The 18,190-nt window shown below is 46.2% G+C and overlaps 1 protein-coding gene across 1 annotated transcript in view; it reads right to left on the bottom strand.

The window, feature by feature from the left end:
* The window catches only part of SLC17A7 (solute carrier family 17 member 7), a 391,628-nt gene extending 373,641 nt beyond the window's left edge, over window positions 1–17,987 (bottom strand). Inside the window, exon 1 of the mRNA XM_086930231.1 lies at window positions 16,717–17,987. Within this exon, the coding sequence (XP_086786357.1) occupies window positions 16,717–16,778 (62 nt within the window). The 5' untranslated portion in view covers window positions 16,779–17,987. The remainder of the gene's footprint in view (window positions 1–16,716) is intronic.
* Window positions 17,988–18,190: the final 203 nt, after the last annotated feature.

The raw sequence follows: 18,190 nt of genomic DNA, 5'->3' as shown, positions 1-18,190 counted from the left end.
ATCACAGGACTCAGACACCTTAAGAACAAATATTCATCTGTATTTAGCATGTTAGCATTGTGCCATTTGGATATCATCTCGTGATAATCGGCCACACTTAGATTGTATGTTCTTTCATTCACAGTGGCATAGGTGTCGGTATCTCCCAGAAGGCGGCAAGCCTCTGTTTCATATTGGGTGGCTGTGAGTAGAACAATGTTCCCCCCTTTATCAGAAGGCTTACATACCAATCCCGAGTCTTCACAAAGAGTGGTCAGAGCGAGCTGTTGGGTTTTGGTGAAGTTATCTTTTTTGGGTACATGTTTACTAGTGATGCGTAGTCTAGTGAGATCCCTCATCACGGCATCAGAAAAAGTATCAATTGCGTCAGTACCCATTATTGGCATAAATGTAGAGGCCGGTTTAAAATCACTGGCCCCACCTTTTTGTTGCACTTCCCAATTATCAAGCATTTGGGTATTGGTTACCTCACCATCACCATCAATGTTACTTTCCAAACGGAGGCCTTCTACTGCTCTTAGGCCTCCCAGCTCGCTACATATGAGTTCAGTGCCGTCCGCAGCTTTGCTGGCCACATGGTGCTCGCCGGGTGGTTTGAGCTTGAAAAATTTGTGCAGTTTCAACTTCCTCACAAATTTGAAAATATCAATGCGCGTTTGCGCGAATTCAAAATTCCTGCGTGGACAAAAAGATAGACCTAGTTGAAGTGTCGAATTTTCTTCATTCGTTAACACTTTCTCTGTAAGGTTAATGATGGTTAGATTGTCATGGGGATCAGTGGAATCTTGGTTACATTTCAGTTCTTTTTCTTGAAGAACTTTTTCATACTGCGTGTCACTGGAGGAGAGTTTAATGGATTTCTTCCAACGGCCCCCCCGCCGCGTCTTCCTCTTGGTCCTTGGTTGTCCGGGGGCTTTCCTCTCCCTCCCTCCAGTTGGTTGTTGCGCATTACTTGGTATTCCACATGAAAAGAAGAAGCGTCTTTGCTGCCATCTTCACTGACTACGTCGTCCGGATTAGCATCGGACTCCGAAGTTGCAGGTTCAGCGGTTGTAGGGACACCCATCTTTTTCTTTAGTTGCCTTCTGGTGTTATCGTACTTCTTCGCGAAGGTCAACACTCTCCCCATCCGATAATCATTTTCGTCCCTTTCAAATTTTTCTTCTTTTCTTTGTTTGATTTTATGTTCATATTTTTTCAAACGCTTTTTCATTAGTTCTCGTTTTTCCCCCAGGGTCCCCTGGTCTTCTTTCAGTAATTCATCCTCGATTTCCTTGATCTGTGCCAAAGCCTTTTCTCGGTCACTCCAGGCAAAGCGCACTAAAATTTGTAGGCTCCCTTTGCACGATGCGGCGGTATGCTCTGCCCATGCATCTAGCAGTTTAGGGTCCGGATTTTCGTACGCCGGAATGGTGTATATCCGCAAACCTCTGGGGACACGGTCGACCTCAATGTAGTTCTGTAATGAGGTCGCCTCCCACCATTTTCTGATCTCGCGTTCATATAAACGCTCCAGTGAGACCAGTTTGGATTGTAAAGACGTATTGGCCCCATTGGCTTGACTTCCACCAGCCCTTTGTGTACCATCTGACTTTTTCTTATTTTTAAACATTCCTTGTTCCGCCTCTCTTCTCTCTGCTTCGCAAAACATGTTGAAGGTAGTGCAGCCGCAAATACCTATAGAATAGTGCTGTATAATCCCCTTCACTCTAAGTTGAATGCCCACAGTGTGAAAAAAGAAAGTCTTTTGGATGCGCACACTGCGCCTTACCCGAAAACTGATGAACTGCCTGTTGAAAACGTTCGTATAAACAAATGGCAGAGGTTCCGGATGTTTGGCGATACGTGGCTTTCAGGGCAAACTTGGTGCAGCTGGTAACAAATCCAGAAAGCTTCAAAACACCAACCAGTCACACACACGAGTGGGTGCACACAAAAACGGGGGTGTACCCGTGTCATAAATTCGCTCCAAAATCCCAGGAAAATCACTCCTATAGGAAAGTAGCACACACAGGGGAGGTTCCACAAAGGTTTAATAGGAGAACCAACAGCAACGACGCGTTTCGCCTTGGGGCTTCGTCAAGTTGTGCAGAGAGCCGTTGTATTAACATCTATTGTTTGTGACTGTGCAAGTACGATTAACCATAATATTGGACATTCCTTGATTTATGTATCTTACATGGTCTTGGCATTTATTCATGTTTTAATGCTACTCAACTGCCTGTATAGGACATGTATTGCACACCGTTCCAATATGGCGGCCATGTAACACTTTGCACAGTCCTACCTTGATTTCATTGAATTTGCATGTTGTCCTTTTTAAACCGACGCACGCCTCGGCTCTCTGCACAACTTGACGAAGCCCCAAGGCGAAACGCGTCGTTGCTGTTGGTTCTCCTATTAAACCTTTGTGGAACCTCCCCTGTGTGTGCTACTTTCCTATAGGAGTGATTTTCCTGGGATTTTGGAGCGAATTTATGACTCGGGTACACCCCCGTTTTTGTGTGCACCCACTCGTGTGTGCGACTGGTTGGTGTTTTGAAGCTTTCTGGATTTGTTACCAGCTGCACCAAGTTTGCCCTGAAAGCCACGTATCGCCAAACATCCGGAACCTCTGCCATTTGTTTATACGAACGTTTTCAACAGGCAGTTCATCAGTTTTCGGGTAAGGCGCAGTGTGCGCATCCAAAAGACTTTCTTTTTTCACACTGTGGGCATTCAACTTAGAGTGAAGGGGATTATACAGCACTATTCTATAGGTAGTTGCGGCTGCACTACCTTCAACATGTTTTGCGAAGCAGAGAGAAGAGAGGCGGAACAAGGAATGTTTAAAAATAAGAAAAAGTCAGATGGTACACAAAGGGCTGGTGGAAGTCAAGCCAATGGGGCCAATACGTCTTTACAATCCAAACTGGTCTCACTGGAGCGTTTATATGAACGGGAGATCAGAAAATGGTGGGAGGCGACCTCATTACAGAACTACATTGAGGTCGACCGTGTCCCCAGAGGTTTGCGGATATACACCATTCCGGCGTACGAAAATCCGGACCCTAAACTGCTAGATGCATGGGCAGAGCATACCGCCGCATCGTGCAAAGGGAGCCTACAAATTTTAGTGCGCTTTGCCTGGAGTGACCGAGAAAAGGCTTTGGCACAGATCAAGGAAATCGAGGATGAATTACTGAAAGAAGAAGACCAGGGGACCCTGGGGGAAAAACGAGAACTAATGAAAAAGCGTTTGAAAAAATATGAACATAAAATCAAACAAAGAAAAGAAGAAAAATGTGAATGGGACGAAAATGATTATCGGATGGGGAGAGTGTTGACCTTCGCGAAGAAGTACGATAACACCAGAAGGCAACTAAAGAAAAAGATGGGTGTCCCTACAACCGCTGAACCTGCAACTTCGGAGTCCGATGCTAATCCGGACGACGTAGTCAGTGAAGATGGCAGCGAAGACGCTTCTTCTTTTCATGTGGAATACCAAGTAATGCGCAACAACCAACTGGAGGGAGGGAGAGGAAAACCCCCGGACAACCAAGGACCAAGAGGAAGACGCGGCGGGGGGGCCGTTGGAAGAAATCCATTAAACTCTCCTCCAGTGACACGCAGTATGAAAAGTTCTTCAAGAAAAAGAACTGAAATGTAACCAAGATTCCACTGATCCCCATGACAATCTAACCATCATTAACCTTACAGAGAAAGTGTTAACGAATGAAGAAAATTTGACACTTCAACTAGGTCTATCTTTTTGTCCACGCAGGAATTTTGAATTCGCGCAAACGCGCATTGATATTTTCAAATTTGTGAGGAAGTTGAAACTGCACAAATTTTTCAAGCTCAAACCACCCGGCGAGCACCATGTGGCCAGCAAAGCAGCGGACGGCACTGAACTCATATGTAGCGAGCTGGGAGGCCTAAGAGCAGTAGAAGGCCTCCGTTTGGAAAGTAACATTGATGGTGATGGTGAGGTAACCAATACCCAAATGCTTGATAATTGGGAAGTGCAACAAAAAGGTGGGGCCAGTGATTTTAAACCGGCCTCTACATTTATGCCAATAATGGGTACTGACGCAATTGATACTTTTTCTGATGCCGTGATGAGGGATCTCACTAGACTACGCATCACTAGTAAACATGTACCCAAAAAAGATAACTTCACCAAAACCCAACAGCTCGCTCTGACCACTCTTTGTGAAGACTCGGGATTGGTATGTAAGCCTTCTGATAAAGGGGGGAACATTGTTCTACTCACAGCCACCCAATATGAAACAGAGGCTTGCCGCCTTCTGGGAGATACCGACACCTATGCCACTGTGAATGAAAGAACATACAATCTAAGTGTGGCCGATTATCACGAGATGATATCCAAATGGCACAATGCTAACATGCTAAATACAGATGAATATTTGTTCTTAAGGTGTCTGAGTCCTGTGATCCCCACCTTTTATTACCTACCCAAGGTTCATAAAGAGTTGTTAAATCCTCCAGGCAGGCCCATTGTTGCTTCCAATGGGAGTTTGACAGAAAATCTTTCTATCTATGTGGACTCGTTTTTATCTCCTTTGGTGATGTCCCTAAAATCCTATCTAAGAGACACTAAACACTTTCTAAACTGTATTGATGAAATTGTCTGGAAAAACACATACTGTATGCTGGTGCTTGACATCACCAGTCTATACACGTGTATAGCACATGGTGACGGTCTCAAAGCTATGGCCAGTTTTTTGGACAAACGTCCTATAAGATTTTATGAGCACAACAAGATGCTGATGGAGTTCATGATGTTTAGCCTTAATAACAACATATTTTTATTTGGCAAGCAATTGTACAAGCAAGTGTCCGGTGTCGCGATGGGTGCCTGCTCCGCCCCCAGCTTTGCGAATCTTTTCGTGGGGTGGTGGGAGGAGCAGGTAGCCTGGAGCGAGAAATATCCTGAGTGGGACAGCCGAATAATAAGGTGGTATTGTTATATAGACGATCTCTTCATCATTTTAGAATGTCCTGTGGATACAGCCAACAGTTTTGTAGATGCTCTTAATGATAATGACATCAATTTAAAGTTTTCAGGACAAATCAGCCACACTTCTGTTAATTATCTTGATCTCACTGTTTACATAGATAGTTGTGGTTGTATGCAGACTAAACTGTTTAGGAAAGAGACGGCGGGCAATTCCACGCTATTTGCCACTAGCAGTCATCCCCACCAATTAGTGGATAGCATCCCTTATGGGGAGTTATTAAGAATACGCAGAAACAACTCTAATGATAGTGATTTTGAGAAAGCAGCCCATGCCAGCATGCAAAGGTTCAAAACAAGGGGCTATGGAGACAAAGTGCTATGTAAGGCCTATGAGAGAGTCAAGAAAACGAAACGCAAAGAGCTACTTAAGTCCAAAAAGAAAGATAAATCTAAAAATGGTAGCTTTCGTCTCATTACCACCTTTTCTCATAATGCAGGCCAAATTAAGCAAATTTTAAGAAAAAACTGGAACATCTTATTGTCTGACAACATCATCAAAGCAGACTTACCATCGAATCCCCTTATAACATTCAGAAAGGCGAGATCTTTAAGGGATCATTTAGTTTCCAGTCACTACTCTGCACCCGAAAAGACCCCCAAGCTGCCTGTACTCAATGGCTTCTATCCCTGCGGCCGCTGCAAGGCTTGTAAATATAGTAAGCGGACGCTTACCTACAAGATACCCGGTGTCACCATCCCCAAAAGAATCAGTAAATTCTTAACATGCTCCACGCCATATGCCATTTACTGCTTAACATGCCCGTGCGGCCTGAATTATATCGGCAGCACTACCAACGCAGTTAAACTTAGAGTACTAGAGCACATGCGTGCAATTGCTAAAAAGGATGACGCCTATCCAGTGGCCAGGCATTTTGCCAAAATGCATAAAAGTAACAGGGACCTGTTAGCATACACATGCATCGATAGTGTGCCTTTGAGTATCAGAGGGGGTGATCGTCTGCTTAGACTCAGACGATTGGAATCAAGATACATAATAGACTTACAGAGTAAGCACCCTTTTGGCCTTAATATGCATGAGGAACTATCAGTTCATTTAGGCTGACTGGTTGGGCATTGATTTTCTGAGATATTTTGTACTTTGCATATTGTATTCTCCCCTCGTGTTTCCTTGACTATGCCTTCCCTACATTAGGATATGTTTATATGAATTATGATGACCTTACATATTCTTTTAATGTTTTTATACTAATGGTACTTGGATGAATTTTGTGACTCGTGCCTAAACTCGATGAATTCCTATACAAATGCCCATTCAGGGCGTGACAGTAATGTGAGGTGTAACTATACCTAGCATATAACCATTTTGGTTACTTGCACTATTAAGATTGGTGCGGGGCTTGTACATTCGGCGGCATTTCGCTGCTACTGCCCCCTCCTTGATATACTGCTATATTGCATTAGGAGGCATATTTAGTTCTAACCTCACGCCCATCCAGGGCTAGATTGTTGTATTAACATCTATTGTTTGTGACTGTGCAAGTACGATTAACCATAATATTGGACATTCCTTGATTTATGTATCTTACATGGTCTTGGCATTTATTCATGTTGTAATGCTACTCAACTGCCTGTATAGGACATGTATTGCACACCGTTCCAATATGGCGGCCATGTAACACTTTGCACAGTCCTACCTTGATTTCATTGAATTTGCATGTTGTCCTTTTTAAACCGACGCACGCCTCGGCTCTCTGCACAACTTGACGAAGCCCCAGGGCGAAACGCGTCGTTGCTGTTGGTTCTCCTATTAAACCTTTGTGGAACCTCCCCTGTGTGTGCTACTTTCCTATAGGAGTGATTTTCCTGGGATTTTGGAGCGAATTTATGACTCGGGTACACCCCCGTTTTTGTGTGCACCCACTCGTGTGTGCGACTGGTTGGTGTTTTGAAGCTTTATATATATATATATATATATATATATATATATATATATATATACCAATTGATCATCTGACCTTCTTTAAATACTCTAGTTACCTGATTTTGGTGAGCATTGAGCGGACGCTCCTAAACACGTAGAGTGGTATTGCCTAATTAATTGTCACGCTTAAAGAAGTTTAGGCCGTGGTGTTGTTGTTTTACAGAATTTTGGAACCAACGCATTTGTGGATTTGTAGGGGTTCACAACCCCCCCACAGCCCGCCATCGCTGAGCGGCTTGGGTTCTTCGCGAAAAACGTATATCCAACTTTTTTCGCGAAGAACCCAAGCCACTCAGCGATGGCAGGCTGTGGCTGGGGCACGAACCCCTACAAATCCACAAATGCATTGTTTCCAAAATTCTGTAAAACAACAACACCACGGCCCAAACTTCTTTCAGCGTGATAATTTATGAGGGAATACCACTCCACGCGTTTCGGAGCATCCTCTCCTTGCGCACCAAAATCAGGTAACTAGAGAATTTGAAGAAGGTCAGGTGATCCATTGGTTTTCACCTTATGACCGACAGTTCATGCTTTTTACCACACCAGGGGTACTCGTTAATAAAGTAAATCTTGGAGTATACCCCTATTATATTTTATCCCCCGAAAAACGGGCCCTAAGACACTGTCCTGAAAATAGATTTCTAAGAACTCCCAGGGCTAATAATAGCATGCCTCGATCGAGTCCGCTGGGGTGGCATTGCTCCTCCCCCAGTGTCAGAGGTTGTCAAATGATGAAACATGCCTCGATAAGCTAAGTGTGAGACTACCTCTCAAAAATCTTTTGATGACCCTCCTTCCATGGGAGTCTGAACTGCAATTGTACAGTTGGGACTCCAATATCCTCAAGTAGTGTTGTGTGTGTATCTATTTACAGGGGGATATACTTCAGGATCTACCTCCATTTCTCTCCTACGAGAAAAAAATTAACATGAATAGTCTACACGCATACACCAGCTTAACTATGCACACAAACAGGCACACGCATAGGTTACATGTATGTACCTGATTCACTATCGCTGTACACAAACCCAGAAAGGCATAGCATGCATCAATGTACCAACCTCACTATCCATCTTTACAAGCACACAGGCATGCACAGTGTACATGGATGGATACCTCAGTATACATTGCTACAGACACACATGAATAGTATACGCGGCTACAGCGGTCTTACTATATATAGAAACAGATACACGCATAGGATGCATGTGTGCACCTATCCCAGTATCAACAGATAAATAAACAGAAGAAATTAAACAGCATATGCCTATGTGCCTACCTCGTTATTTACACAAACAAACAAATACATAGGATATATCCATATACTTGGCCTGGGCAGTGAACTCCGCTCCGAGCGTGGAGTTTGCGGAGTTTTCTGCACTCCAAGCTCTGCAGAACTCGCAGAGTGCAGAAAATGCCGCTTTGCGTTGTGCAGCAGAGTTTATTCCCCACTCGCGAACGGTAAGTACGCGGGCGTGAGCTGCTGCTCAGGTAGATTTTCTACCCAAGCAGCAGGAAGACCAGCGCAATTGGCAGTTCGCACTGCACTCCGCCACTTGCGGAACTCCGCTGAGTTTTTTTGTCACTTTGCGGAGTTCCACGTAGCAAAACTACACAAACTACACCCAGGCCTGCCAAATACCTGTCTCATTAGACATCTGTAACAGACATGTGCATAGAACATGTGTATATGTATTTACTTCAATACCTCTCCTAATAAACAGAGACGCATATCATGTATCTCTAAACCAACCTCACTATCTCAAACATGTCATATTATATCATATATGTTCTCCATACTAAGTAGGGATTGGCTGCAGGGCCTGCCTATGCTCAGACCATATTTTTCATTTTAAATGTTAAGGGTCCTCGGACGCTGTGGTGGGACCAGGAACCCTGTGGCATGTCCAACAAAGTCCCAAGACCCTTTGCTGTGGGATTGCAAATCCTTGACCTAGGATCCTGGATCTTAGGGGCCACTTGGGAAACCATGAACCCAGCTGCAACAAAGTCTTGAAGGCTCCTTTGGGCCCCTCCTTACCTGAGTCAGAGTGTGGTGGATGCCCCCTGCCTCTGTATGACATCTTTTTTTCAGACTGTGAGGAGTCAGTCCTTGAGTCTTGCAATGGCAGCCCCAACATTGTTTTCAAGTTGAGGTCAGCCAATCAAATAATTCTAAGTTCCCATGTCAGGTCTTTGCACCACCAACCAGAAACTGCCAACAGGAGGATAAAGCTCCATCATCCAATCAGATTTTTTTTTCATTTGGCTCCGTGGATTGTTCACAAACGCACGTTTGCAGACCATTCACGGTTCACCCGCCCAGATAGCTCTATTTTCCAAAGTCTGACTGCCAGGTCATCTCAATTTAAATCCTACAAAAAGCACTTGTATAATGCTAAGCTCTCAAAAGATACTGAACAGATTTAACACCAAATTTGTATAAAGTTCTACTGTCATGCCTGGTTTGGTGTTATCTAGGCCAGCCATATTTTCTGTAGCTATACTAAAAACACCCTATGGCATTTAAAATAGGAAATGTCACTTATGGAACCCTCTTATTTTTGCCCTTCACTAGTAGGCTGTGCACGAAAAATGTATTGCCCGACCGGGTTAGTATTTATTTTGGAGAGGTTCATGCAGATTCATTTAACAGTGCCAAAGTTACCTACCAAACAAAAAATGGCATTTCAATAGAAAGTTAGACCGCATCATAACAGCAACTGTTAGTAAATGCATATTATAATTGAATACCTGCCTTTATGGTTCATGCCATGCCATGTTTTCCACCTATATTTATTTTAACAAAACTGAAGATGCAAGGTTATTATTTGTAAAAAAAAAAAAAAGGTAAAATCGCATTGAAGAGGCCATTCAGTGGTATACAGTGTTTTTTTCATGTCTATGATGCTGTACTGTGGTCATAAATTTGAATGTGGCTTTTGCATCATCGTAATAAATGAGTGGTTGTGTGTCTATTAGTCAAGGTGCTTTAAATAATGTTATTGGATACGATGTATTGTCAGTGTCATTGCATAAATATTATATATGCAGATGTCTAGAGTATACTATGCTATTTAAAACCATTGTTGAGTGTGAGGAAAGACTATGACTCCCAAAGGGGAAGCCATGTTGGCTTTTCCCTCTCTCAACACATATACTCGCGCACATGGTTTACGCACTGGTGTTTTGTTGCGTGCACTTATTTTAACAAAAGGTATTTAACCAAAACTGGGAAGCAAGGAGCTACGTGGGTGCAGTGGCGTAAAACACACACTGAAGATACCTCTTATTACAAGAGGCGCTTCCCTGTGTAGAGTTGTGGTTACATGCACTCTGTGAGGCTGTACAACGTTTTTCTCTTGTCAAGTTTGCTGAGCTGTGATAATACACCTGAATTTGACCTTTCACACTATAGTAATAAATGTGTGAATGTGCATTTATTTGTACAGTCATTCTAGAAACCGTGTTTTTGGGCCACATTTATTTTATCTGCCATGGTATAAATATAGATATTCCATTACACAGTAAAAAAAATTGTGCAATAACATGTTCTTTAGAACAGCTGTTCGAATAACACACATTCACAGAACAACACACGTTCATACTGCAGGGATCAGTAAATTATTTTTCATATTTTATTGGATTGGTCCCTTTGAAAAAAGGTTTGTGTGTGGTTTACATGTCTTTATACCGCTGTTGTTCTTTGTGCAATGAAAGCACTCAAACACACACACACATATATAAACTCCAGAATAATTGTATTCAAATATCTTCATAGAAATGCGCGCATATTGCGTGATAATAACATTATTTCGAAAAACTGTACTTAAAGCAATACAGGTATATGTATATGTGCATGAACGTATGTTCATGTGCGCTATATGTATCGTTTCCTGCATGTACAGTTACTTTGAAATATTGGTATGTACATATCCAAACACACGCCCGCTGGGGCTCTCGATGGCTCAAGGGGAGAGAGCCCCGGACGGCGAAGGGCGCGCCTAACTCTTACTTTATTTAGGGGTTCTCTACACACCTTTAAAATTCGCGTCCCCCGCAGATAAACGCATTTTGATGGTGTTTGGGACTCGCACGGGAAGGCAGGTGAGCTCTACGGGGGGCTACTATGGTCCACGATGCTACCAGTGTGCTTGTGTGCGCGTGCGAGCGAGTCTGTGGCGTGAAGCACCCACACACACTACGGAAAGGGAGGGAGGGCCGCGGGATGTAGAGACGACATCCACACACCAGAAACATACATTAATATAAAATAAAAATAAAAAATTGTCTGACAAGAGTGACCCTTGGCGGTACACGTAAGGAGACAGCGATCTCTGAAAGTTTAGATTATAAATATGCGTCCGCCTTATAAAGGGAAATCTTTAAAGGTCGTATTCTGTGCGGATCTGCTTTTTTTCAAATATAAGATGTATTCAAACGGGGCAATCCGTCCCTTTTGTATTTTAAATAAATAATCAGTGTTCGATGTTTTTTGTGTGTGCTACATGCACAGATGGGTTTAATTCCGCACTGTTCGTTCGCGTGCCCGGGATTCTAACTGCATAGATTTATCTTTCTGTTCCGAGGCGCTAATAAAGATTGTGACATTAAAATCCTTCGCGGCCTCGAAAACGCCATGAATAATTGAAAAGTCTGGGACATGGGGAAAGAAGTGCTCGTTTCCGGCTCTGTCCTGCACGGCACGTGCACAAGGGCCCGTTCATAGCGTGCGCCCCGAGTGCGTGAGACAACAGCTGCTTCCCCGTGCATGCACCTACATTCACATAAATCTGTATACCCGAAAATGTAATGGCCATGCCTTTTTATTTAAATAGAAAGTATATATTGTATTACAGAATATAACCGAGGGCTAAATATATATCATTGTAAACGTATGATTCAGCTTGCCCATGTGCGTGTACGCACACAAACGCGCACACATGTGTGTGTAAGTACACACGTCCAACCAAACCAAGGCACACACGGATATAGACATTCATTAAAGCGAAAGAATAATTTCGAGTTAACGTAAAGTATAAAATGTACTAAAAAACGAATACGCATGAATTCGTGTACTTACGTGCACACGTCCAACGCCCCCCCCCCCCCCCCTTAGATCACCATCGAAACTGTGATATACACCACGGAGTGTCGACAAAAAAAGAGGGTGCGATAATCAGAATATTAAATATTGAGGCAATGCCCGGCTGTACTGGTGTGGCGCGCTGCGGGGCCCTGCAGGGTACTGGATCCAGCACGGCCCTGGGCTCGGTACACGTGTCATCGGAGGGCTTGGGGGCTGGGGGCGGTCCCTGGGGAAGGCATGGCAGTCCATCGAAGGACACGACCCCAACTGAAAGGAATCTGAACGGAAGATAGCGCCTAGAGGCGAGTCCGCGCACGCCACATGAACTATGGACATAGCGTTTAACCTATCAAAGTCCGCGCAAAACGCACATATAAGAAACCAATCTTTGCAGAGAAAGCATAACATACGGAGCATAGCAGAACAAACATGCCGAGGGTGACATGATAAAACTACCACATCGAATATAGGAAGCATACGTACAGAGGAAAGCGACACTTTAAATAAACTCTACAAATATAACGTAACGAACACATCATGCACAAGAAGCACAGAATATAAAACACAGAGGGACACAGGGACCAAGGCATGTCAACCATACAAACATGCCTATCACTGCACCAGAAACAAAGCACCCTTAACCAGCATAGCACTGCATACCAAACACCACACACACTTGACAGCTAAAAGCAGACCTCTTAACGCGCAGAACACTACATACCAAACACCTGATCGCTAAAAACATACCCGTAACCAGGATAAAACTATATACCAAATACCACACTCACCAGACAGATAAAAACACACCCCGTAACCAGCATAGTACTACATCTCAAACACAAAAAATACTCGACAGCTAAAAGCACACCACGTGACGTGCAGAACACTGCATACCAAACACTACAAACACCCGGCAGCTAAAAACACACCCGTAACCACCATATCAGTGCATACCAAACACTACAAACAGGCGACAGCTAAAACACACCTCGTAACCAGCATAGCAGTGCATACTAAACACGAAAAGCACCCGACAGCTAAAAACACACCACGTAACCAGCACAGCACTGCATACCAAACACTACAAACACCGGCCGCTAAAAACACACCCGTAACCACCATCGCACTGCATACCAAACACTACAAACACCCGACAGCTAAAACACACCACGTAACCAGCATAGCACTGCATACCAAACACTACAAACACCGGCCGCTAAAAACACACCCGTAACCACCATCGCACTGCATACCAAACACTACAAACACCCGACAGCTAAAACACACCACGTAACCAGCATAGCACTGCATACCAAACACTACAAACACCGGCCGCTAAAAACACACCTGTAACCACCATCGCACTGCATACCAAACACTACAGACACCCGGCAGCTAAAAACACACCCGTAACCACTATAACAGTGCATACCAAACACTACAAACACACGACAGCTAAAAACACACAGAGTAACCAGCATAGCACTGCATACCAAACACTACAAACACCCGGCAGCTAAAAACACACCCGTAACCACCATAACAGGGCATACCAAACACTACAAACACACGACAGCTAAAAACACATAAGCACTGCATACTAAACACTACAATCACCCGATAGCTATAACTACCCCGTAACCTGCAGAACAGACTATACCAAATAACACAGACACCCGACAGCTAAAAGCACACCCTTCAATTAAACAAACACCAGACGCAAAACAATCTCAGCACACACCAATGAGTCGGGTTGATGAGACTCTTTCTATACCTTGTGACCGCACGGATACTTTTATCATGTGTTATGCGCACGTATCGATATTTCGCGAGTTTTTATTTGTTTTGTACTGGCGGGCGGTATGTGGGTTTACTTAACCTGAAACAAAGTCTATTTGGCAATGTGTGTGTAATGCCCCACCAATCTTCACAGTGCCCTGTCCATGTGGTGGGGATGTGGGCGACCCCCTGGCTCGGCCCTGTAGAGAGCCTGCAGTGCACTCTACCCATGACCGGGCGGTTATACGTAGATAATGACCGCTTGTCCCCGGGCATTATTTACCAGTCAGTAGTTGCAGTCGGTCCTCGTCCGGCGAGGGACATGATAGGATTATATTTTTAATGAATTAACTCTTCCCCGGTCTTCGGTCTGTCCCCTCCCATCCCCCTGTTGGGAGCCCTCAAAATGATACCCCCCCCCCCCTCCCCCACCCACACACCTCTATCTGTGTAACACCCGTCACACTCTTCTCTCTCTCTTCTCTCCTCCTATCTCCCAGGAACCCCACGTCATACTTTATTTCTTGTACCCCTAGGCGCCCCTCATCACCACCCTCCTTTCACCCTACCCACTCCTCCTTTTCCCCATTTCTTTGTCTTCCTCCCCAGTCCTCGTGTTCTCTGTTCTCTTCTTCTGTACTTCGCTTTCACCCTGTTTCCATCCCCGGTTTTGCCCCTCTTTCTCGCTCTCGGTCTCTCGTCAGCATTCTTTCTGTTTTGTACATGTTCTCCTCTCTGTTTCTTTGTCTCTGGCGCTCTCGGTTCTTGCATTTGCACCTCGTGTTCTCTAGCTTCTCGCTCTCTCTCTTAGTCGCCGATGCCTTCGCGTTATAAGACCTTTCGGTACAACTCGTTCTCTTTATCTTCTGTCTGTCTCACCCCTCTGTCTCGTTTCAGTTTCCTTCTCTTCTCCCTCTTTTTTGACGCAGTTTTTGATCCCACCCTCCCAACGCTGCCTTCCCTTGTTCCTCCCCCCGCCTTTTCTCCCTCACACTCCCACTGCTCACTTTTAAGCCTTCTCGTGGTCTTTTTCTCCCACCCCACTGTTTCTGTATATGCTGCTTTATACCCTCTCCATTTGCCCCCTCATTTCTTTCCTTAATTATCTCTCCCCTGATCACTTCACGTCCGTTTACTTCCCTCAGTTCCCTTCGATTTTCCATCTCCCTCTTATTTCATATTTTCTCCCCCTCTCCTCCCTTCATTCCTGTCTCCCTTCGATTTACATTTTGTTTGCCCTTCTCTCTCCTCCCCTAAATTCTGTCCCCCTTCGATTTGTTTTTTTTTTCATTTGTCATTCTCCCTGTCCCTCTCTTTCCTGTCTCCTTTCTATTTATATTTTTACTGCCCCTCTCATTCTCTTTCCTCCTATTGTTTCGTTCTCCACCAAAACTCCTTTCTCTGCATGTTTCTTCTCCCTGACTCCTTCTTTACGCATTCCCAATTTCTGCTTTTTTATCCGGCCCTTATCCTGTGTTTTTATTCTTTCTCTCTCTCTCTTGTCTTGTACTGTTTCCCCTCTTTCTCTTCTCCACTTCCTGTTTTTCTTGTTCCCTTTAATCTCGCCTCCCTGTGCCCTGTCCTCTTTACCTGTCTTTTCATCATTCCTCCCTGTCCCCTCTTCTCTTCTCCTTTCCTCTACTTCCACCTCCCTCTCTCCCCTCCCCTCCATTCTTTTTGTGTGTTTCTTTCGTTCCTTCCAGTTCTACCTCTCCTCTCCCTCCTACCCGTCGCTCACATGCCTTTAGACCCTGCGCCCGCAGTAACACCCCTCCTCCCCAGGCCCAAGAGCCTGGTTTCCGTTCCTCTGGTCTGGGATTAGGGCGCGGGGGCGGCTCCGGGAGCCCTTGTCCCAGGGAGGCTTACGGGATAATGTGCTGTTCGGGCCGCGTCTGTAATCACTTCTCTGCTCAGGCTGCCTCATAAAGCCCAGCACATTAGAACACCCCCCCCCCCCCCAACCTCCCTCCTGGGGGTTGGGGGGGCAGCGGATCAAGAAATAATCACGGAGATCCCCGCGAGTCCCCTCCCTCCGCCCCACGAGAGTGAGGCCTGCCCCGGGATTAGTGCTGGGGGGAAAGGAAATGAAGGTCGGACGGAGGGCCCGAGGGGCGTGTGCTGCCCCCGCCCCCAGGGCAGAGAAATACACCTGAGCCTGACGGCACAGAATACAGTGATCTGGTGATGGGGGATGGGGGCCTTAATTACATCTGAGGTGACAGAGATGAATGCGGCCTCAGTTCTGCAGAACACGAACCGCGTCAGGATGGGGGCAGTACCCCTACAGCAGCATCCTATCTATCTATCTATCTATCTATCTATCTATCTATCTATCTATCTATCTATCTATCTATCTATCTATCTATCTATCTATCTATCTATCTATCTCCGAATGCACTATCTATCTACGAATGCACTATCTATCTATCTTTCTATCTATCTATCTATCTATCTCCGAATGCACTATCTATCTATCTATCTATCTATCTATCTATCTATCTATCTATCTATCTATCTATCTATCTATCAATGCACCATCTATCTACGAATGCTCTATCTATCTATCTATCTATCTATCTATCTATCTATCTATCTATCTATCTATCTATCTATCTATCTACGAATGCACAATCAGATTATATATAATGCTACGTCTATCTGTAGCGATATTATAAATAGAGCTGCAGTCCCAACAGAAAGCAAGATACACAAAGCGATGGACAGATCAACAGAAAAAGACAGGCACCTTTATATGCAAACATATTGTGACATCTATATATACACGGGGTCGGTCAACCATCAGTGTGTAAGCCCGGGAGGGCTCCCTGGCCCCTATGCAGCGCCCGCCGGCAGGCCCCCGGCGCCGCTCGCGGCTCCTACCTGTGCAGGTGTCCCAGGGTCCTCCCCGCCAGCTGCTTGAAGCCTTCCTTCTTGAACTCCATGCTGCTGCCTGGCGCCCGGGCGCCGGGTGGGGGAGGGGCGCCGGCCGGTCTCTGGAGTCTGGGCGCTCAGCACAAACTTCCCCCGGATCTCATGCCGGGATTGAGGCTGCAAGAGAAGCGCTCTCCGAGCAGGGCTGGGGCTGGCGGGCGGGGGGCTGCTGTGGCACGGGGAGGAGTGGGGAGCCGGCTGGGGAGGGACCTGACAGACACCACATCTACCTCCGCGCAGGCAGCCACCGCATCTAACTCCAATCAAGCAGGCACCGCATCCACCGCCGCGCAGGCAGGCGCCGCATCTAACTCCACTCAAGCAGGCACTGCATCTATCTCCGCACAGGCGGGCACCGCATCTACCACTCAAGCAGGCACCACATCTACCTCCACACAGGCAGGCACCACATCTGCCTCCACACAGGCAGGCACTGAATCTAGCTCCACACGAGCAGGCACTGCATCCACCGCCGCTCAGGTAGGCACAGTATCTACCTTCACACAAGCAGGCACTGCCTAGTTCACCACAGACAGACAGGCAGACCTAGCACAGTCCGGTAGCACAAGCAGGTCAGCATAAGCAGGTCAGCATAAGCAGGCACACCAGGCACAGCGCAGGTATACTGCTATCTCCAGGAACGCATCAGTCGCACCCTCTGCCACCCGGACAGCACCTAATGCAACTCAGCACAGGCAGGCACTACAGCCACAACACAGACAGGCACCACATACATCTACCTCCTCGCACACAGGCACCGCGTCTACCTTCACAAAGACAGGAAGCACAAACAACACAGGCAGGTGGTACACACACACACGCCCCCGCACGGGCAGGCACCCCACGCAACTCCTCAGAGGTAGGTACCGCGTCTACCCCTCACTTCAGGCTCCCCACGCACAGACAGCAACGACCGCCCCACAAGCAGGCAGCCGTCTGCCCCCTCGCACGCAGGCACACCGACCCCTTCACGGGCAGGCAGCACCACGTGAACCGCAGCTCAGGACGCACTGAGCTGAGCCATGGTGGGCAGGGTGTGCAGCGAGGAGTCCCCCCCACGTCCCCTCATGCGTGGGTAGCCCATGAAAGCCCCGGGCGAGCAGGCAGACTGGGTGAGGATGTCCTGACCGGGCTGACCTCCCACCTCCTCAGCAGCCTGTCCTCAGGCAGGCCGGGGAACTGATCTCCAGGACCGCGGTCAGCTCCTCTGCTGGACAGCGACATCCCCGCCCCTTGCAACTCCAGACATGCCGAACACCTCCCCCACCTGCACATTCAGGCTCAGCGAGCTTCACCCACTCCCCCGCCACTTCCTGGAAACCCAGGAACACTGCCCCCCCCAGGGTCCCTGGCAACTTTGGGCACCGAGAGACCCCCCACTTGTCCCAGATCTTCCCACCCGCCCTCTGCGACCTTTCTCTGT

Source organism: Lissotriton vulgaris, chromosome 7 (genome assembly GCF_964263255.1).
Source record: "Lissotriton vulgaris chromosome 7, aLisVul1.2, whole genome shotgun sequence".
Classification (NCBI taxonomy): domain Eukaryota; kingdom Metazoa; phylum Chordata; class Amphibia; order Caudata; family Salamandridae; genus Lissotriton; species Lissotriton vulgaris.
This window is presented reverse-complemented; position numbering and strand designations above follow the sequence as displayed.